This window comes from Haliotis asinina, chromosome 1 (genome assembly GCF_037392515.1).
Source record: "Haliotis asinina isolate JCU_RB_2024 chromosome 1, JCU_Hal_asi_v2, whole genome shotgun sequence".
In the NCBI taxonomy this organism is placed as follows: Eukaryota; Metazoa; Mollusca; class Gastropoda; order Lepetellida; family Haliotidae; genus Haliotis; species Haliotis asinina.
The window spans coordinates 74,107,093-74,130,696 of NC_090280.1; the positions used below are offsets into that span (position 1 = coordinate 74,107,093).

General features: G+C 39.9%; 1 protein-coding gene across 1 annotated transcript in view; it reads left to right on the forward strand.

The window, feature by feature from the left end:
- Positions 1-23,604, forward strand: part of LOC137282422 (sodium-dependent serotonin transporter-like) — a 38,099-nt gene continuing 14,495 nt past the window's right edge. The window contains exon 1 of the mRNA XM_067814171.1: positions 1-504. Coding sequence (XP_067670272.1) covers positions 30-504 — 475 coding nt within the window. The 5' untranslated portion in view covers positions 1-29. The remainder of the gene's footprint in view (positions 505-23,604) is intronic.

The following is a 23,604-nucleotide window of genomic DNA, read 5'->3' on the forward strand; positions in this document are numbered from 1 at the left end:
CTGCAGACCCGTGCCAAATACATTACGCCATGCCGTTTAACGCCAACCTGAGCTACACCGAAGCTAGTGGTGATCCTTTCACTGGTGGTGTGAGCAAGCTGGATTGTGACGAGAGCGGCGGTGTTGTCGAATTGTGTCGAAGCAGTACTGATCTTTTGCAAGACAGAGACAAGGAGATTCACAGTTCGAGTCACGTGAACCGAGGGTTCTCTGTCAGTGATGTATCGTTAGCCAATCAGAGCTCCAAGCTGCCGTTGAACACGCGAGGTCTGGTGAATGAAACGAGAGTCGGCGTAAAGGGACGAGGAGTTCCGAGGATGACACAGCCGAACGTCGCTCTGCTGCCGCACGGAGAGAAACGAGCAGACGACACCGATGTGGAAAATGGAGAGAAAAGGGACACATGGGGTAAAAAGGTGGATTTTTTACTGTCGGTCATCGGGTTTGCTGTGGATCTAGGAAATGTATGGCGGTTCCCATACATATGCTACAGAAATGGCGGCGGTAAGTGATTTTTTTCTGTTTTACTCCATTTAAATTCCGACAATGCCACATTACTTAAAGAGGTACTTGGTGATTGAAAACAAAACCTACGACTCATGCATTTGACGAATAACTGCTTCCTATCTTCGACCAACAGGTGAAGTGGGTGGCTCGACACACATAAAACAGAATGTATCTCTGCTGTGTAATAATTCTGTGATTTGTATTTATGAGGAAGGAATGACAGTTGCCTTGGTGACATGATTCTGTAGTGGTTGTAGTATCAGTTGTTGTACCAGCTGCAGCAACAGCATTGCAGTTACATAAACTAATAGTTGCCATTGTCTTAGTAAATGTACAAGTGAGTTGGTATTGTTTTACGCCGCATGTAGCAATAGTCCAGTAACATCACGGCGGGCGACACCAGAAATGGGCTTCACACGTTGTACCCATGTGGGGAATCGTTGTACCCATGTGATAATGTGCCAGGAATTGCCTTACTAGTCAGAACACACATATTAACAGAAAGACCAGTCGGTCATTAAAACTATTGCTAATATTGAAAAAATGTAACTAATTTATTTTGAGTCAAACTCTGCTTTCGCCAGAGAAATCTTTCTTGTCAGTTCATTCCGGAAGTAGAATACACAAATTAGCATGATTTTTCAATATGTAATCAATCAAAAACACCATGACGCGCCTCTGAAAAATGCATGAGGATGATCATTCAATGTCACGTTTCCATTTCTTAACAAATACTGCACCTCTTCCGAAATATAAAACAGGAAGTTTGTCACAGGTTCATATCATCACTGAACTGGACTGTTACAGAAATGATTGAATTCATACAGCGTTCTTAATAATGAAACACCAGACTTCCGTGTGTGATGTCCTATCACGTGGCTATAGGTAAGCCTGGATTTTGTATGAGTTTAGATTTACCTCGCTTTTAGCCGTATTCCAGCTATATCAAGGCAGCAGATTCCACAATTCGGCTTCACACATTGTGCCCATGTAGGCAATCGAACCCGGGTGTTCGGTGTGACGAACGAACGCTTTAATCACCCATCGCACCCTTATAAAAGAAAAGTACGAAATAGACATTCTGAGTGTGGGGCTGATAATCTCCGCCAGTCATTTTCTCAATTCATGGTGACCTTTAATTGTAGTTATGTAGCATTAACATTAGTGCTAGTCGTAATCCCAGAAGCAGTTATAGGCGCAGTTTCGTGATTACTTTGTAAATAGGGGAAAGAGGACAAATCTAAGCCATGTCCAGTTCCGCGTGTGTTTGATCATGACATTCCTTATGACTTCTAGCCTGATTTGTAATAGCAAAGATATACCTAGTTATTGCAAGAACCTGAACATGTGAACGAGTGCCATTTTATGACTCCGTTGGCAATTTCACGTATTTTACCCAGGGAGGAATCGAATCCGAGCCTTAAACCTCACCAACAGCAGTAGTGGTACTAGTTGCAGTAGCGGAAGTTGTAGTGGTAGTAGTATTGATAGTATTGGTAGTATTAGCAGTAGCGGAAGTCGTGTTAGTATTGGTAGTAGTATTGATAGTAGTGGTAGTAGTAGCTGTCGCGGAAGTCGTAGTGGTAGTAGTAGTACTGGTAGTAGCAGTAGCGGAAGTAGTTGTACAGTGTAAACGGTGCGCAGATATACCGAGTAATTAAAATTAAAGAGACAAATTATCGGTACAATCTACACGTGTCGACATATTCAGTATTGTCTTCTAGCCTTCCAGGTAAAAGCAAATGGACTTATCTTCCACGTGTTTTAATGTAGTAGCAGGTGGTCACTCCACAGGTAGTTTATCCGTCTGATCGTAATTACACTGTGTCGCTGCAGTCATTGTAGTAACTGACTGCCCTGTGGTTGAAGCGTTGACTCCTCATACCGAAAGCCCGGATTCGATTCCACACATGCAACCAAACAAATGCAAAACTAAACAACCAACCAAAGAGACAGTCACTCAAGCACTGCAATCTCGTTCCAAGACATGGTTGAATTTACCTTAAAAATTCCAGAAAGTTTGTGTTTGTGTAGACGTCCGCATGAGGATCCACAAATCAGCTACATTTCTGAGGTTATCTACTTTTCTTTGGCGTATAAAACCTACTCCCCTACTGTGCATTAAATTTGAGAGAGAGAGAGAGGGTGAGAGAGAGAGAGAAAGAGAGAGAGAGATACGACCAAGTTTTCACGTTAGCAGTGTTTCAATGTGGATTTCACTTCTCCTGTCACGTGATAGTTTGATTGACAGCTACGCTGGGGTCTCATATCGAATTCAATGACACATACTTCCATAGACATATAATTGACAACATATTTATACTGTGTATTATAGCCCCCCGCGGACTGGGAAGAATGAAAAAGAAGCCATTTCACAGGCCTATATCTTTATGTCAATCAAGAAAGATAAGTATTTCTCTTTGCGAGATAGACAAGCGAGCAAAGGCCCCTGCACCTCCACGCGAGGTTTGGGGCGCATTTTACAAAGGAATACTCATGTTACCCAGTGCTCTTTATGTTACATTTAGGGACCATGTATCATGTTATACTAGTTAATAAAACTTCTTTAACTTAAAGAATACATTTTATGAGCAGGGAATGTGAAAAGCCATAAGTACGAAATCACTCCCCATTGCAGACGGGATTGGCATTTGACATGCTAAAACGCTAATCGGAAAGTGAACATTTTGGTAGTGGGTGCGAGTTTGAATGACAGTTTACTTTGATGTGACTCTTATATTGTGTCATGGTCCATTGTGTTATTGTGTCATAGTATTTCCACGGCATGTGGCCAGTATTCATGAATGGTTCGGTGGGTCACTGAAATTGTGACTGAGCGAATTTGGTTCTACGCTGCTTTTAGCAATATTCCGTACCATCATGCAGGGGGACACTAACATTGGCCTCACACATTTTACCCAGGTTGGGAATCGAACCGGGGTCCTTGGCGTGATGAGCGAAAGCTTTAACCACTAGACTACCCTGCTGCTCTGTCACTGAAATGTGACAGGGGACGAGACAATGCCTGACCTGGATATTCGTGTCCTAGCAACGTTGATCTTTGCTCATACTATCCACCACTGATTACGGTGTACCAGGTTGGAGACGGTGACTGAGATAACAGTCATTCCTGTAAGCCCCAGTCCTACTGACAAAAGAGAGAGAAGGGCGACAGGCTTCCATTACCGCATTCAGCAAGTTTGAACGAGTATGGCTTTGAGATTAACGAACTAGCGGGAATGTGAACTGTTAGATGTACTAGAACACATCGACAAGGACAGGAATTACTGCCATGAAACTTACAATGCATACCATATACAGACAGGAAATGATTGCTTAACTTACAAGCCTGTAGACAGCAGCGGTGGGTACCTGCCCCTAATACCTCACGCCTACCCACACACTAAGCACACCCACCAACACATTACCACAAACTACACACCGACACCCTTGTCGTTAACAGTGAAAAACAAAGCTTTTGACAGTGTTCCTGCCATTGCTTCTACATCTTGTGAACAGTTCGTGTAACCGAGATAAGTCGTTATTCTGCTGGCAGTATTACTTAAGTTAAAGAAATCCCAAACTTTAATCCAGCTTCATCTTTTTTTCTGTAAAGTTGTGCGATCCACCAAAATCCTTTGTCTTAACGTTAAATACACTAACAGGCAAAAGAAACGATACCAAGTTTAAATCACCGGTATTACAAAGCGTCAAACCACCATTGTGAAAAAGGAAAGTGAATTTAATAACAGATATATGGGCAACATATGTTATTTAAACTCAATTTCATTTTACACAGTCGTGGTTTGCCGTTTTTGTAATATCAGTGATTTCGACTTGGTATCGTATCTTATCCTATTTCTCTACGTCCATTGCGACACGTGTAGTGATTAAATCGACTGATCTCACATCAACTGGAACACCTTTTTACGAACGATTAGTCTCTGAATATATTTAATATAATTTTGATAGAAAGAAAGAATTCCTTTTGAATTGGAAATGAGCAGAAATGAGAGGGTAGAATCGGGCGATTTGCTTCATTTTGGGTTTTTGCATTGCAGAAAGAACTGGTTGGAATCGAAATAATGCGAATCGGAAATTGTGGGACTATCTAGGGCATCCCTTTCTTAATTAATTGTTTTAATAATAATAATAATAATAATAATAATAATAATAGGAGAAGAAAGATAATATATAATGTTTGCATAGCGCCAATACCTCTCACCTCGACTGTTGAAATGCACTTATAATTTTCCCTTGGTCATAGAATGTCACTCTCACATCGTATTTTTCATTCTCAACTCCCTGGGGACCATACAGATCTTGTAGACATTTAGGCGAACCATGTTGTTGTTGCTTTCCCATCCGTACGAGGTACCCATTCACAGCTGGGTCGGCTGGACCGTATCATCACAGTACTTTATCCAAGTTTACTGCACGTTGTTGTACCCGGAACTAGGTGTTTGCACGTATTCATGGACATATCTTAGTAATTATTCTCTCTCAAAGCGTTATGGTCGCTAGATCAGAAAAACACTGATGTTAAAGTGATATCGTTTAGATAACTGTTGCTCGAATCAGAATAAAAGACGCAGGTGTGACCTTCAAAAATATTTTATTTTAATTACGAATTTATGTTGTGCTTTCAGTCCCACATTGGCCTCATTATTTTTGCCCATCGGAATCCAACCTCTGCACAGAAAAAGACAGCTTTTTACGACTGGCAATATTCGAAATTCTGAAATCGTGGGTCGATTTATCTTTAAACAAAGTATTCAAATTTGAATGTTAAATGCCCAATACGAGACAAAGGATACTGACAAAAGATCATCTCAATCAGCGAGGACCTGAGTTAGTATTCAGCAATCCACCGCGACTAACATGCAGGACCAGGTTGTCTGACTCACTAACTTGATTGATACGTCATTGTATCCAACAGGAGATCGATGTTAAGGTGGTTGGTTGCTGGGATGATTAATATCTATAGACCACGGGTACAGAGATGGAGAGTGTGAGTAAGTTTGGGGCCGGTTTTCGCAATAGTCCAGCAATATCAATATTCTTCGGACTAGGGCTTCCCCTATCGTACCCATGTGGGGAATCGAACCAAGACGTGGAAACAAAATAAGCCACATGAAACAGTACTTGGCACAAAAGAAGCTTCGTCAAAATTCTCAACAATCAAGTCAATGAGACAAACTTTATCTGGGTACAATATCTGTTGTTTTCTTTATCATAGCCCCCCTCGTGGTTATGTTTATTTTTATTAAAATATTTCCAACTTGATATTCTTTATGACTGTCTATGCATTTAGTCGCTTCAACAATGATCATGTATAAATTAAGATAATTTCTGTAGAGGTCGTGCAAGTAAAGGGATGTTTATTCTATGAATATCGATACAGACAAATTGTTTCGAAACAATGTTGATGAAAATGAATGAATCAGAACAAATCATTGAATATGGAACATGAGGAATCTGACTCTCCTGAATGTCAATGAATCAGTTTCAGGTCAGTTCAAGTGAAGTAAGTCAGCAACATGGTCAGCATAGGCGTGTACATCAAAGCTCATGCTAATCACAGGATTGTCAGATCTAGCCTAGATTATTTAAAGTTGCCTTTATATAAGCAGGAATACTGCTGTGTAAGGCTTTATAAAACCAAAACAAATACACCGTGGTCCACGAACGTCATACCCATGATGTAAACCTCGGTACACGTACCCAAGCTGACCTTAGTTCACAGAGCCATTGTACTATTTAATCTGCGAAGGTAATCGTGTGAGGTAATCGTGTGAGGTAATCGTGTGAGGTAATCGTGTGAGGTAATCGTGTGAGGTAATCGTGTGAGTAATACTATTATCAATATGTCATGATTTCTGGTGTTCGTTTCTCTGTTATCCCTATATTTATCCCACGTGTAGACACACATGTTTCAAGATTGTAATATATTATATCGCTAAATATTAACAAATACGACAGAATACGGCAAGGAATAACATTCTGACTTGTATCTTATACGGAATAATACAGACGGTGTCACGTTGGTATAAACATTTCTAGCCATTGGTCTGTTTTAAGTCTCGAAGATTCACATGCAAAAAAATAATATATTGTATTTTGTTTTTTAACGCCTCACTCAACAGTATTCGAGGTATATGTAAATAATCGAGTCTAGACCAGAATATCACGTGATCAACAGCAGGAGCATCCGTCTACGCAACTGGGATACGGTGGTATATTGTCAACCAGGTCAGTTAGTCTGACTACCCGATTCAGTTAGTCGCCTTTTACGACAATCCTGCTTAGTTAAAGACCAGTTTTAACGCGGGTGTTCACGGGTATTTTAACAAATTGGCTAACAAGACATCCTATTATAAGTATGTGATCGATATACTATACTTTGTTGAGTATTGTTAGTAATATGTTGCTTCTATGCACAGTGGGAGGGAGGTTGTCTTGGCCTCCATAGAGACTAACATGAATCGCCAGCAATAAAAAGATAGAAATACAAATAATAACGAAAATATTATCCCAACAAATAAACAGATGAATAAACAAAAAAGTATAATTAAAAATGTTTTAACACGTACTTTATTATCCAGACATAATAGATGCAAAAGAAAAGAGAACAGCTTCCACCCCTATCATGAATGAAGACAGAATCTTTCAACTTCTCAAATAAACATATACGATGCATTAAATAGAGTTATATGACTTAGATCTTAAAACCCCAACACCTCCACATAACAAGAGGAAGATATGTGACAGTCTTATTTCATGTAGTGAAAAGATCAATTGATTGTCTATTTCCCGGTACAAAAAAAGGTTAAAAGGTTAAAAAAATAAATCTACGAGATGTGAAAAAGACCAATCCGTTGATGAGAGGCAATGCGATACAGCAATACCTTTCATCGCGTCAGTTGTGATCCTTTTTCACATGAAGAGTAGAAACGCCCCCACAGATAAGAAAAGGGAGACCCTACCGCGACTGTCTCAATAAAGTACGTCAACGCCACTGTTATCATAACGTTATGGCGATCTTTAACACAACATCTACTTGTGGTGATTGAAGTAAGCAGAAAAGTACCGCTTTGTCATCAACGTTCCTACGTATATGTAGGGCGTTGCTGAAAGTTGGGGCGTCTAGAAATAAATCGAGACTCCCGTCACAATATGGCAGCTCGAAAATTCTTTGGAATATTGTAATTTTTAGTTCGTTTCATATTTCCATATTATGGAAGCATTGTTTTTGTGATTTCAAAAGGACGTTTGTAGTTCACGGAAACTCCATATGAAATTCTTGTGGACAAAACTAAAATATTGTCCTTACCACTAGCCTTTTAAAACGTCACTGTAAGGTAAACATTCCATCGATATTCCGCTGAGAGTGGCTGATCAATCAATAATTATATCACATCTAGTAATACGTGCTTATCAGGATATTAGTTTGTACATCTCTATGTCTTTAAATCTTATTATCTGTTCAATTGCTCAAACAGTTTAACTGTGAAACAACACTTGATGTTTTGATTTTGTGTGGCCATGGTACGAATATAGTGGAAAGTGATTTGGGCATATAATGGTATATGACGTAGTAGACAATTTTGGTGATGTCTAGCTAGGGATTCGTAGCTATTCTAGCACTAAGATTGTCATAAGGTAATGTTATGTATGGCTCTTACGACTGTCTTAGCGCTAAGAGATCTTCGAAAATCTAGACTCACATGTCAAATCAGGGTATAACCATTTTTATTGATATCTTGTGTCACTGAACTATTCACTCCAGTGAGTGAGTGGGTTAGTTGAGTTATGTCCCACTTGCAACACAACAATATCACGGCGGAGGACTCCACACATTATATCCATGTGGAGAATCGAACCCGACCTACGGTATGACGAACGAACTCTTTAACCACTACGCTCCCCCACCACCCCCATTTAGTTCCAAGCCAAATTCTAAAACTAAACTGGTAGTGCTGGGAAATCGAATTAAAACCTTTAAACATCGTCATGTCTGTACACTTAAACTGTAAATCGTAATACCCTGTATCAGGTGTATGTATAAACCTAACAATGGTTGTCCCTGGGAGACTTGGAAACTTGGATCGTAGGTTCGAATCTTGGTTCGCCCCGATTTCAAACCAGGACAATGTCAGTGCATAAGGGTTTCGCCAAATTGATAAACGGTTGAGACCGGCACCATTCCGAGTTTCAAGATCTTTTGCTCACATGTTGTGACGTAACTAAAATACTGTTCCAAGCGTTGTTACGACCATATAGCCTCACTCCGCGCTTAAGGATACATACATACAGTGCCAGGAATAAAGGTCCACAGTGTGGGAATTACAGGTATATCTCTTGGCAATTATCTGGCTCCACATGTAATCTAAACAAAAGGAAACAGCTGTCAAAGCTGAACTGTAAGAAAATCGTCAAAGATATGTTGTTGAAAGTAAAACATTTTGAATTTGTGCGTTTTAAGCGAATTTTTGTATTTCATAATTTTCTGATTACGATGTGGCGTCACCCAATACAGCTAACACACAGTTTGTTCATCAAGCAATACCCTTACAGTACAAGCTTGGAACCAAGGTTTAAACTGTTTATCTATACGTTTTAAGTTGTGAGATATAGTCTAATGCATTCATGTGCATTTTAAACACGTAGACGTACGAACTGACGCGTATCGAAACCGCAAACAATATACACTTATTGCAAAGTTGTCACGTAATCAGTCGTATCTTTTATTAAGGCACCGGCTATGTAACTTGACGAGGTTTTAAGCGTCTACGAAAGATACGATAAGTGTTCTGAGAATTTGGATATTCATTTTGTTGATAGTCCAATCTGAGTTGTGGATTCTAAGTGGCATTCCGTATCGCTTACCGACCAAAGACTCGCTCTGATTGTCTCCCGGGGTATTGTACGTATGTGAATCGTAAGTCGTTTTGACAGGGTAATAGATGTTTGTGCCAGTGGTTCGTTGTCTGTTTTGGCAGTAAATACCTTGTATTATCCAATCACCTCTCCTCCATCAGTGCCAGATTGGGCGCGATGGACGCTGTGTCTGTGGAGTGGCAGCATCATTACAAGACGTCATGGGGTGACCCAAAATTCCTTATCAACGTTATATCTTCAATGGCTGATTGCAGGTACCTCTGGCATCTCAAACGGTCTTTGTTTCGTTCTTTATACATTCATATTTTAGTTGTCATTTCTCTCAAATCCAAACGCGAATTTGGTTTAAAACCAGTTGTTTTTAATTGTGTTATGTGTCTGTTTGAAGCAAGTTAAAGTGGTTCGAGTGAGCTTGGTTTTATGCCGCCTTTAGCAATGTTCCAGCGATATCACGGCGGGCTTCACGGCGCTATTAGGGGAATCGAACCCGGGTCTTTGGCGTGACCAGGAAACACTTTAATCACGTTCTTGCCGTTTACACCACTTTGGAGAATCCCCCCCCCACACACACCATGCCATATGTCACAAGTAGTCCTCAACGTTCATTAGAGGGATAATGGTAAAATGGTCAAAGTGTTCGTTCGTCTAGCTGCAGACCCGGGTCCGCTTCCCCCATTCGTACAATGTTTGAAGACCATTTCTGGTGTCCCCCCGTCGCATTACTACCGGCGATCACATTTATGAGAAATAGTACTTAAGTCAACTTCTACAATCATGGAATTTGGTATTTTAAGTAGAATTATTTTAATTGATAAACATAACGCAAAGACCACGATGTTGCCAGGAGAGGAAAGCTCGACTCGATCAAAGTATTACTAATCCAAATGTTATAATGATGAAGACAATGGCCAAAAACGCTTCAAAGTAGCATGATACAAATACAGCACAATCACATAATGAAGTATAACTTTATCTTCATTGTTTCATCCTGTTAACAAACAAACGTGGGTGTGTGCTTTTTTTACTGGGAAGGTGAAAAAACCCAAGCTATTCTGATAATATGTTTTGTCACGTTGTATTGTAAGCAACAACCGAAGATGACGTCAGTTGCTCTTCCTAATGACGTGTTAATGTGTAGATATGGTAGAGGATGGTGTTGTTGACCGCACAGTTTCTCATGATAATGACGACGCTGTCATTTTATATCTTAACTCCGACTGTCATACCGACTGTCCGCTGTATTTCGCGACGTCCTAGGTGAGTGAGGATTGTTTTGAAAGGAATCTCAGTTCCATGACGACATGTTAGATTGGGGAGGAAGACCCAGAGTCGTTCAAGTCTACGCACTGACGAAATTCCAGACCTTCCAAACATTACCAGCTGTGCGCATCACCATAGCTCATAATAAACACCTTTGGAGCACTAAACTTCAAAACGAAATGTGCAATTTTGTTTGATTGAGCAAAGTATGTACCGTTTCCCAAGTGAAATGGAGACATTTTGACACACGCTTCCCCAAGTAAAAGCTATGTCATATTATTGATATACATAATGTGTATAAAGATCGAGGAGGAATTAGTGCCTTATATGTCGAAGCAGCGACGAGTGGCGTGCAAATTAAAAGAGTATAACATCTATATTAACATCACCTTTGACATTGACGTCACACACGTTGTATCCATTAATGAGTGTATTTCATCAACTATGTGAGACCGAGCGAAATGTTTCTTCTCCGTTGCTGGGTAGTCATTCCACGAATTCGTGCATTGTGAACTGTCTGTATGACACATAGAGATTGTCTTGTCTTATAAAGGAATCTGTAGAATGGTTCATGCATGGACCAGTGAAGGTTTGCCTGTTGTAAAAGACGACTAATGGGATCAGGTGGTAAGGCTCGCTGATATCCACTCATTATGTTGAGAGATTACGGTTCGACTGGTAACGGATTAAAAGCCAGGTGGTCATAAGCCCCGGGAAGACGTTGCACTGTAGACGATAAAGTTCTCATTCCGTGCAATGGACCTGTTCGACACAAAGTGTACAAAGACTTCTAGTAAAAAAAATAAAAAGAAAGATGCGAAATATCGACCTATACAAAAATAGCAACAACGGTCCTCCCCTCCTAGAAACAAACACAAACAAACAACAGCCTCAAAGACAAAATATACAAAAAGTAGGAAACAAGAAACCCGCAGATACCAGCAATCATCTGTATTGGTTCATGGAGATTATAGTCGCTTTTCTCAGTGTGTAAAATGTAGGCTGCAGTCCCCATGCCACATGCAACTGGACAGCCGGGCACTTTACGTCCGAAATAGCCGACACCACATATGGCATGTATAGTGTTATATTTCAAGTCTACCAACATATTTGTGTGTACTTGAACTTCACACTCTGCAATATTCCATTTTTATGACGACGGTCTCTAAATACTCGTGCTTGCAGTGGTTGTGCTCTCGTTCCCGTTCAGTTCCTAGCCCTACAAGGTACGTTAGAAGTTTCACCCGAAAACCTTCAGTTGACAAAAATGATAGCAAAAATATTTGGCATCAACTGAAATTCACAAATGAAATACTCCCTTCCCAGCATTTTACATATGAATATAATAAATTTACATCTGGTGTCAAATTTAAGTTACTATGTGAAACACCAAAACGGCTTTCCTTTCCGTGATAAACCAATTTTCCTGAAAGAATGATTAATGCGATTAATTTCATACTATTTCTTTAAGCCAGTGTTTCACTTGAATATATGTCAGTCAGCATAACCTCAGTTGCACCTAAGTACATCCATGTACTTCCGCTTCCGCGAAACACATTCTGCTATTTGGATTAAGAAGATTCCCGTGCTTCAACAAGCTCATAATTCCAAACGCTCCCTGAGATAAAAATGGTAAAATGTGTGATAAAACATGGCTGTCATTCGTACATTCGATAAAAAAGCCCCAGGTTGTTGTTGATAGCGGTCTTATTTGTAGTGTGAGCATTTCTGTATGAAAAAGTATTTTTACGAAATACTTTCGCACTTCCTGTACCGATCCTGTGAATGAGGGCTACGGTGTGAAAGTCTATACCGGTATGTCTCTGCACACAGGTCGTGTGTTCGGGTTATCGCAAAAATTTTATTCCTTTGTCTGTCGGCAGCTGGAATACAAACTATCTAACCTTGCGGGTACGTCTTCACATTCGTCTACAAGGCTGCAGTACACTCAGTAGAGTTTCTTAATTCACTTTTTTTCACACCAGAAACCCATAGTAGTTTGTTTGTTGCTTAACGCATTAGATATTCTACCGAAATGGCGCTGGTCTGTAAATAAGTGAGTATGGACCAGACAATCCAGAGATTAACATCATGAGCATCGATTATCGATCATGTGTCAACTAGTCTAACCACACGCTCCCGTTAGTCGCCTCTTACGACAAGCGTGGGTTACCGAAGGCCGAATCGGTGAGCAGATGGTATGAATCAATTGAGTCCACGGGTTCGGATGGTCAGGATAGGTGATATGGTTCGTTACATCATTGTTCATCTTGCAATGTTAAGAACCTTCTATTGACTGACTGTTAATGCCAGTGGGATTCTGACGTCAGAGATGCTATTGCTGTACACGTATAGTGGAAAAGCAGCGGCCTCATAAAGTCACGTGTGTCATTCTTTCTGATATTGGTATTAATCGGCCTAGTGAAACTGTGTCATATTGCCGTAAACAAGGGCATGCACTTGTTTTGTGCGAGCTTTATTTCAATGATGAAATAGATTATGATCATGATGATGATGATGATGATGGTGATGATGACTAATGTGAAAATATATACCTTTGACGATATTATGGATGAAATCAACAATCACGACAATAACGACAATGACGATGACAACTACGACAATGGTGACTATGACGATGACGACGACGATGGTGATGATGACGACGATGATGACAACGATGATGACGGCGACGATAAAAACATTGTCATTATCATACGAGGTGTTACATTTCTTTTGATTTGATAATGTTAAAAAACATGATCGTGATGACGGTGACTGTGTTGAAGATTAAGTTCGAGATAATGGGCATCGCAAAAACAAAATACAGAGCAAGGAATAAGTGCACTTTGAATGTTTAAGTAATCTTTTTAGAACACGTGCAATTGATTACGCAATCCTGCTGATTGACAAACGCCTACACTTATCAAGAACCGTTAATAACAGACCCGGGTAAAATGTGCATTTTCACCGTTTTGGCAAGTTTAGAAACCTTGCCGAGGGATATGAACTGTTTATTACCCAGATGAAATAAGCGCACTCCCATGTTTTTTATTACTGAAACATGTGTATTTTCAGATTGTAATTAACAATAATGCAGATTCATCCACTCGTGATGCGGCCCCGCACTCTTTGCTTGTGGTAACGGCGATGCACTTAAGCGCACGGATCAACTTTAGGTTAAATGATTCTCCCACTTGCTAATAAAAAGTCGTAAGAGTCTCGAAATGTCGAGGGATTGGTGTCATTGTTGCATATCTGTAGTTCTAGGCGAGTTTTTCAGTTAATGATGTTTATGTTTTTTTCACAAGGAGTGTCAGTGATCTTAAAGACGCGGACCAACATGGGATGGCCAGTACAAAACTTGCATGCAGTCAGGTTAGTTAGTGTAATGAGTCGAGGGTTTATCGTCAAGATTGTGCTAGGTACCCACACTGTCACCTCAGATAACTTGCGAAGGTTCTCTGTAGACAGAATTATGCTTGCAGGAACCACTGAAAAATAAGTGTATTGTGAATTGTGTCATTTTCAAGAACGTGTTCATATGAAGAGTTACGCTCTTATTGTAAAAAGGAACGGTTTCATGTGTTGACCCGAAGGTGTTTAAAGATACTTATCTCGATTGTTTTATTGACCCCGAACAATCGTTACAACCATTATTGTAAACCAGAGCTAAATGTATATACCTCAAAATATGTAAGACGAACTTTATTTATTTAACATTATTTTGTAAAAATTCCCAGTAAATGCTTACATGTACATAATATAATACATAATGTTGTACATATTGTATCTGAAATGAGTCTACTGCAGGGTGTAAGAAAAATATAATCCTTTCCATTTTAGAGCTTATTGTAATAAGAAACACCTAATTTGGAACTGCGTTTTGGCTCAACAAGCATCATATGAAAAGAATAAAAAAAAAAGAACTAGTGTTCGTCAGGCGACATAAACAGGACGTTAACAACAATCATACACGTTTTTCCTCCCACAAGCCCGATCTGGCGACGTTCCCTCTTATCTTACGGATCATTTTAATCACAAAAACATCAAACTTTCAGAACCGTAAGTTTTTTCAATACTCCCGTTTGATGCCATAATTACATGTATAATCATCTCAATTATCCGTGTATCCAGTTTCAGACGTGCTATATGTCCAGTCCCAATGCTTTCACATACACTTTTATTTGTAGCGACATTTACAGTAAAATCGGTCAACATTCATCAATTCTTTACAAAATTCCATTACTCCACCCCCACAAATTTCTGTAACCTTAGGGCCCGTATCCTCAATGCTCTCTTTCTTCGTTCTGGCGTTTTCTCAAACTTTCCGATATGTCACAGTGCTGCAGGCGATTGTTAGCGTCCAAACTACAGTGTCAGAACCTCCTTACTGGCGTCCGATACCGCCCTTAGCCTGTGTTAATAGGGTAGTTCTTCCTCGCAGCAGCAAGAGTCCTTCTGAATTAATTGTTATTGTATAATCAGCTCCATAATGAACAAAGGAGTTCCTCTAGGGCCGCTTCCGTGTTCAGAGGTCTACAATTACAGCAATGTCTTTGATCCTTGCGCAATGCAATTTCTGAAGTGGTACCATTTTGGCCAGAATAGAAATCACGGGTATATGTTTGTTAGGTTGAGTGACGGTGATCCTTTGTTGCGTCTGCCGTACATGTAGCTGCGGCGTGAGTGACGACACAACATTGCCGCCTTCCTCATACGACCATGCGTAGACGTCAGATGCCCGTACCACCGGGTCAGCTCCCATATGATTGCTTCATCTACAGTGACGACGTGCGGAGGCCCATTTCTGATACACTGCGTCATCTGAAACAGGTGTTACCCATGAACTTTCTTCCGGCAGTTTATCATGATGGCAATAACTGCGTGTGACTCATGTATTAATAGACAGTAGTAGTTGTAGATTTTGGGGGGCACACTGGGTCTATTTGTGCACATATATTTATAGCTATTCTCGACAGGGCGATATGTGATCTACTTCTCGTATATTTAGGGTCTAAAACTTCCCATGTTGTGTGTTTCCATAGCTATAAATATACAGTTTGTTCTGATCAAATATATTGCTGTGACAAGTCAAAGGTTTCTAATTTAAATGTTATAATCTATGGTTTCTTTGATGTAAAACATTCCTCTCGGCAGAAATAAAAACCCACCTCGCTTTAAGACGTCAGTTTAGGAGTATTGGATGTAAAGAGAGTGAGTGTATTACGTCTTACGCCACACTCAAAATATTCCTTCTATACAGTCTGTAAATAATCGAGTTTCCAACAGACCGTCCAGTGATTAACAGCGTGAGCATCTATCTACACAATTGGGATACGATGACATATGTTAAACCAGTTTGGTGAGTCTGATACCGTTGGTCGCCTCTATAACCATGGGTTTCTGAAGACCAGAGGCTCTGAACCGGATCTCCACGGGGTACGAAAGGAATCGAGTGAAGTTACAGTTGTACCGATACTGAAACCGTGTCACTTAGTGATTTCGACTGCAGTGGTAGTTTTGTTGGAAATGCTTTTCGGTGCAATCGGATGGGGGGCCATTTTGTTTCGTAATGATATTCTAGAGATTAGTGTTTGATAGCAATGGAAAGACAGCATTACAGTATTTACACTGGGTACGTAGTCATTCTAACGTCCTTGAAGGTCTTTGAAATATATGAGATGTGGTGAGAATTGGTACTGCCAACCTCTTGTTGCAAGTGTACGACTTTGAAGTAGAAAAGTTCATTTCCATCATTTCCAGTGAACAGATAAGCCCATGTTCAGCACGTTCATTGGTACCGAATACGCAGATACGTTACAACACCCAGAGGCACACCGAAAAGTATACCAAGAAACGCTTTCTTGAGCACACCCTTAAGCACATCAACAAGCACATCCACACGGACACCCACCTAAACATTAACACCTTTCCAGTTTACATCACGTCAAGAATATATGTATTTTCAGTTTCAGCGACATAAGATATGTTTACGTTACGTATAGGAAAGAATAAATAAACCGGTTTACACATTTTACATCTCGTTACGAGTTTGGAATCCGTGATATTCTGCCAATTAGCCTAAATTTACCAGTTTGCTATTAAAATATCAAGTTTGCACCAGACATAGCACTGAAGCGAGACCATGTTCCCAGCCGCTTCGTAACTGTTTCAGCTGATAAATGATAATATTACCTCAGAATAAGTCCATAAGTTTTTTTTCTTTGATTTAAAACCAAAATTAACGTCAACCGATACGGCTAATGTCGACAAGTGAGATCGCCGGAGAGTGCCACTTTGGCATACCGATAAACCCTAAGCTGAAGACGACACGTCTGTATAGGTTCTAGAGAACCGTGTCGATGGAAGGCGTGATGGCTCGTTAGAAATCTGACGACGATATGTCCTTCAGTTTGTGTACCGATCTAGACCCGAGGTGTATAAAACGTATGTGGCATTCGTTGGAAAATTATGTTATACTGGTTTGGTATCGAGTGTCCAAATTAGATGTTGTGAAAGACAAACACCTGTTTCTGCAGCCTTTTCACTGCATCGTAATATTGAAGTCTATTTTCTAGATTGCCTGTAATCCACACTGTTGTAAATCTGAAGCTTTTCGCTTTTTGTAACGCTAAGTTTTCTACGTAACATTTCAGCGTTTCACAAAGTAGATGTCTATATTGCCTCATTCAACGCAATCTCCTTTTCGGAAGTGCGCCAAAATGTTTCGAAACATCTTCATGCTCACGACATCACAGAAAAACTATTTGGTTTGAGTAAAACCAGAGACGAAATTATGTGGAAATTATTTCGGGAAACAAATATTTGTTTTGAAAATAAACTAACCAGGTACCGCCTCTCCAAGCATCAAATGGACCGCGAGCCCCCCTTATGAAGTATGTATAATACACAACACCAAAAAAACCAATCATTATTTTTTCTGTTGCTAATATAGATACGCATGTACATGTAGATATGCGACAGGATGTTGTTGTTGTTGTTGATGTTTTTGGGAAAAAGTCATGCACACATTGACTCTTTTATGCACAGAAAGAAAATTGATACAATATTGAATAACGAAGTAGGCATCTGGCAGAGCTTGTATCTGAAACTAGTCTGTCTGGCCTCAGAAACAATGGGTGTAATTCCATTGCATTTAAACTGGCAGAAAACAGCCATATAGACGCAGGTATTTACAACCACGGCTACATAAATCAATAACATAAGGTTCACGTCAAAATCATGTTTACTAGTGATATACATTGAAAACCACCCAGCTTCTTGATGTTTGTTTCCTAACAAGATTTTTAAAAATAACAACATGTGTGACTGTTTTTTGACGAAACATGTGGTTTACGATAGTATTAAAAATCTGCATTACCTAATGACAAGTTTGGTAACTATTCTTTGGAATTACAGGTATCAGACAGAGTAGTCGCGACAACATATCTGGAGAAACCTCTATAGGACTTTCTCACAGTAATAGGTTCAGACATTTACCACAACAATCTATGCTTCAATCCATGCTGTGTGGGATGCACATGTTTTTTAATGAGAGAGTGAGTTTAGTTTTATAAAGCTTTTAGACACATTGTAGCAAGTGAAGGATTTATTATAATGGTTTACACTGGTCTTATACCGTAGAACGAAGGAACATCCCAGTGTATCCCTCCACTGCCTTTAATTGATGCCATAATCTTACTTGTAAATCAACTCTCTCTGTATGATTGCAGTTTGTGTATACGATCTCTGCTGGTCAGCCATTACAGCCTTACTCTGACACATCGCTCACCCCATATGCACAGTTGTCAGTTCACATCACAGGCGGCAATACAGGATTGATCCCTCACGATCGGCGGGACAGCCTTACTGGGTGTAACATCTACCCCGGACACTAGATACAAAAAGCACACCATTTACATGGTGTCTTTACATATACACAATATACATATTTCGCCCACACAAGATGTGTTTACATGGCTGTTTTACAGTGACTTGATACACAACAACACTACTATACATTACACTTGAATGATGTCTGAGTATTGTAATTATGCTAGTATACTAGTTGAGGGACATTCTCAAAAGCCTTCATATAAATCACAGTTCCATCGCATTTCTAACCTCAACGAATATGTTACATATAATAGTATTTCACCTCAGTTAAGGTGTATGTTAAATGTCAATACATATACAAACAATTCACTGACACATTCTCACTACAACATAGGATAGAATTATATTCACACCAGCTAGATATACAGGAAAAAACAGCCACACTGACTCACACATACACTTTCCAACTGGTTGCAACGTTCATATCAATCCATAAATACAGTGAGTGTGACCACAAGTTTACTACCCAGACACATACAATGCTTTCACATACTGCAAACCACTAACCCCAATAATTACTCTCCGCTTACGTCACTACTAGAACCCGCAACTTATCACACTTCAGATACAACATACAGTGTTCCCAGAAATTATTGAGAAAATCTTTGTTTTTTTTCTAATGATGCTAAGATTGGAAAAAGGGCTTTCACTATGCACTAAGCATACTAAATAAGGGAGACAACTCTTGAAGGCTTAGAAGGCAGCTCATTACGTCAAGAGTTATCTCCCTTGTCTGAGCAGACGGCTTCCTGTCTTGACATGGCAGAATTTACAGCAAGAGAGAAAAGAAAGCTCATTCTAGATGATTTTGAAAGGGGTGAGGCTGATCCTAAAGTGTTAGCTTGTAGACATGGTATTCCTCTGTCTACAGTATACAGAACTTTGAAGAATATTCAAACAGGAACCGGGATAGAGCACAAAGCAGGGGCAGGTCGGCCTAGGAAATTCAGTGTTGTGGATCGCCGAAGACTTGGGCAGATTGTGAGTAGGGGCAAATTGAAAAGTGTTGAGAACATCAGAAATGAAATGTTTAGCAGAGGAAGTCCTCAGGTATGCAATGAAACAGTTAGGCAGGAATTACAGAGACTTAATTGGGTGAAAAAACGTGGAATTCCCTCGCCGTTGATGGAAGATGCACAAAAGGAAAAACGTTTAAACTGGTGTCGGGCTCATGAAAATCAAGATTGGGATAATGTTTTCTTTTCGGGTGAAAGTTCTGTTTGGCTGTTCCCTAATTGTGTGAAAATTTGGACCAAAGATACTGTCAAACCTATCTACCAGCGACCAAAACATAGCTCGAAGTTTCACATGTAGGTTGGCATATCGGCTCGCGGAGTGACGCCATTGTGTGTTTTCACAGGAAACTTGACAAAAGAAAGATACGTTGACATTCTAAATGGTCACCTTCTTCCGACAGCACAAACATTGTATGAAGATGATTGGATTTTCCAGCATGATAATGACCCAAAACACACTGCGCGCTACACAAAATAGTGGTTGTCGGGCGTAAATGTTCAAGTTTTAGACTGGCCCAGTTACAGCCCAGACCTAAACCGAATTGAGAATGTGTGGGGAGTCATGAAGGACAGAATAAACCAAAAGGGACTGAGAAATATTGAAGATATGAAGGCCGAGGTGGTCCAATATTGGGATACCCTGTCACACGATTACCTACAAACTTTGATGGGTAGTGTGCCTAGGCGTATTCAGGCATGCATTGCTGAGCGAGGAGGTCTAACAAAGTACTAAAACAAGACTGAGACTGTAAAAGGATGATGTTTCAACATGTTTATGTAAGTAAAACGCCAGAAGTTAATAAACGTAATGAGTTACATGACGCAACATGATTCTCAATAATTTCTGGGAATACTATACATTATACAATACTCTTGAAAAAAAGTAAAGGAACCTGAACTTTCAAGTCAGGTAGAAAGAAAACCCATTGAGGAACGTTACAATGACATTCATCTTGTGCATGCAGCATCATTTCACGTTATCACCACACGCAAACACAATGCATGGGGAGCACGTGCACAACGTGGGAACCTCCTACAAGTGCACGGGGTGTCATTTATAAATCTTGACGTTTTCTCAGGCAGGTCGATAAATCACTGTAGGCCATTTTCCCGATAATTAGATGATTTTCTTGCATCTGTACATGGTCAGGATTTTCAAGGTCAAATCACACACTACTGACTGAAATTTGTAAACCGAATTTCGACAATGGTATATTGAAAGTACAGTTCCCCTACTTTTTTAAGACTATACTTGTGATCTTGATAACTGGGTGAATCGCAGTCAGGGATTGTAGTATCTCTGCATTATCATCTCTTTATCAGTAATTCAGGGAGTCACCAAATCGATAAATGACTAAGCCATGCACCACTACAAGTTTTCCTTCAGCAGTAAGATGAAACATCTTCATATCACTGGATTACTGTTCCAGTCAGATATCCGTGTTAAAATTAATCTTCTGTATCTCATACCTTTGGTAAGAGGTGGCTAAAGGAATAGGGTGGCCAGACTCAGTGACCTGATTGACCACATGGCATCCTGTCATAAGTGCGTAGATAGATGTTCATAATGTTGATCACTGAATTGTTCTCTTCCAGGATCGATTATTTACGGACCACCGCCAAGTAGCTGTAATACTGTTGAGTTTGGCTTTAAACAAAATTATGTGTTTATAAATCATTCCAGAATTAAAGTACTTTGGGCTGCCACCAACTAGTAATATTATACATTTCCGCCAGTATTGTCACATGAAGTGTAGTGGTTTGGTGACAATTTAGAACTAAAGACTTAAACTTAATTTACATTTATATTCGATGAAAAACTTGCTGTTCATTTAAATTATCGACTTTTGATTTCTTGTGACCAGCCTTTTTGTGGAGTTAAAATGAAAATTTAAGATCTCATCGGCATCAATTCAGCCATATCGAATTTGTCAAGTGATAGTGAATGAAAATACGTTAACTGGAAACCTATCCATCTTAACCTATGGCATCGAAGAGAGCAAAGGGAATTCAAGCCCTAAACACTAACCTATCTTTGTCACTGTTTTTATAGACATACATACAGAGTTTATGTATTTTTTTATCTGACAGCACAGACAATTTAGGACCCAGTGGCCGACCGACAGCGTTACCAGGAGCATACCGTACCGCCAGTGCTGCCGTGATATGAAAAGGTTATCTGATTCGAAGCCTGGCGTCAGTGTAGGGGAACCCACTGGCATAACGTAGCGTTAACTCAGATGCGACGATAAATCCTTTCAATTAAATGGTTTCACTCTCTTTGCGTTTTGTAAACCAAAAACATTGTTAACTCCTGTGAAACGGCACCCTCGATGATAAAATCTAATTGCATTCGACGCTACATTTAATTCTTGAGTTTCATCGTCCAAAGACGTCATGACGCTTTTTTTACTGAAAGAAATAACAGAAAAAATGCATAGGCACCACTTAACGCTAGGAATCTTGGAAAATTCCTGACATTGTCGGGAGCTGTGATTAAACAGTGCAAAGAATAACTGAAATTGACAAAGAGCTTATCTCGTGAAATTTCCTCTCATTAAGTGCGACTTTAAAAGCCAAGAGCTGAAGAAATCAGCTAAACGGTGATATAGTTCGCCATTTGAGCTATTTCTGTGCAATTTGACGACGTGAAGGGTTAAAGTGTTTCTTTCAGGATCAAACTTTGCTCTGTCTCTCTCTATGTATGTGTGTGTGAGAGGGAGAGAGAGGGAGAGAGGGACTGAAGTAAGAGACCTGTCCTGTTAACTGACAAAAGATATAAGTGGCCATGTACATGTATATACGTTAGAGTACATGAAGGTGAAATACATTCTCATAGGGTACGTGAAAGTGATGTACTTCATACGAGTGTTTGAAAATGACGTATATGTATTTGTGAGAATAGGCATATTTGTTTTAGTATAGTATAGCAAGTAAGACATGTTTGTTACATTTCCTGAAAGTGACAAACTTGTTCGTGAAGACTTCAAACGTACCGACTGACGCTAAGTCTCTACAAATGCAATAGGGATATTATCAAATATCTCTACTTATGCAGTCCGCTTATGCACTGGAAAAGGGGGCTTGCGAAAGAAAAAGTAGCCTAATGTATTTCAGGGACCGTAAGGCGGACAGGATTCTCGTTAAAGTACGTGAATACAAGATACTCCTTTAGAAGGTGAGAGCTGGGCTCGTTGTTCGCATGTCAGCAAGATACTCGATAAGTACATGATGGTACGTTACAACGCCCTTAAGGAGCAGCTTCATCAAAGAGGATGATTTCAGACCCACCTCTGGCTGTATTCCGACAGAGGCAGGGATAATGTCACAGTCCTCGCTTGTAGTGCCAATTTAGGACGAGTGAACAAAAATATAAATAAAGAGGATGAAAACCTCGACATGTTCTTGCACGCATCGATAGACCAGAGTGATCCTTTGACATTTCGATACCTGAAGTTGCTTCCTTCAGATCAAAATTGCAACCGCCCCCATTCCGTATCTTTTTGATTTGGTTTGTTGTATAATGTCTTACTCAGCGATATTTCAGCTATATGGCCACGGTTTGTAAATAATCGAGTCTGGACCAGACAATCCAATGATCACCAACATGAGTATCGATCTATGCAGCTGGGATACAATGGCGTGTGTACTTTTGAGGAAGCGTTAATTTGGCCCAAGACACTTAGGCGACTATGCTTGTCGTAAGAGGCGACTAACGGGATCGGGTGGTCGGGATCGCTGACTTTGTTGAAACATGTCATCGGTTCCCAATTACGCAGATGCATGCTCATGCTGTTGATAACAGGTTAGATGTGTTCCAGACTCTGTTATTTACAGCCCTCCGTCATGTAGCTGGAATGCTGCTGAGTGCGGCGTAAACCTAAAATCACTCACTCACTCTGACGTACTTTACCCCATAGTAGGTAAAAACAGACACAGCATGTTTTTCATTTAAATCAAGAATTACACAAGCTATTCATTAGTTATAACCAGAAAAATAGCGGTATATTTTAAAAAGTGT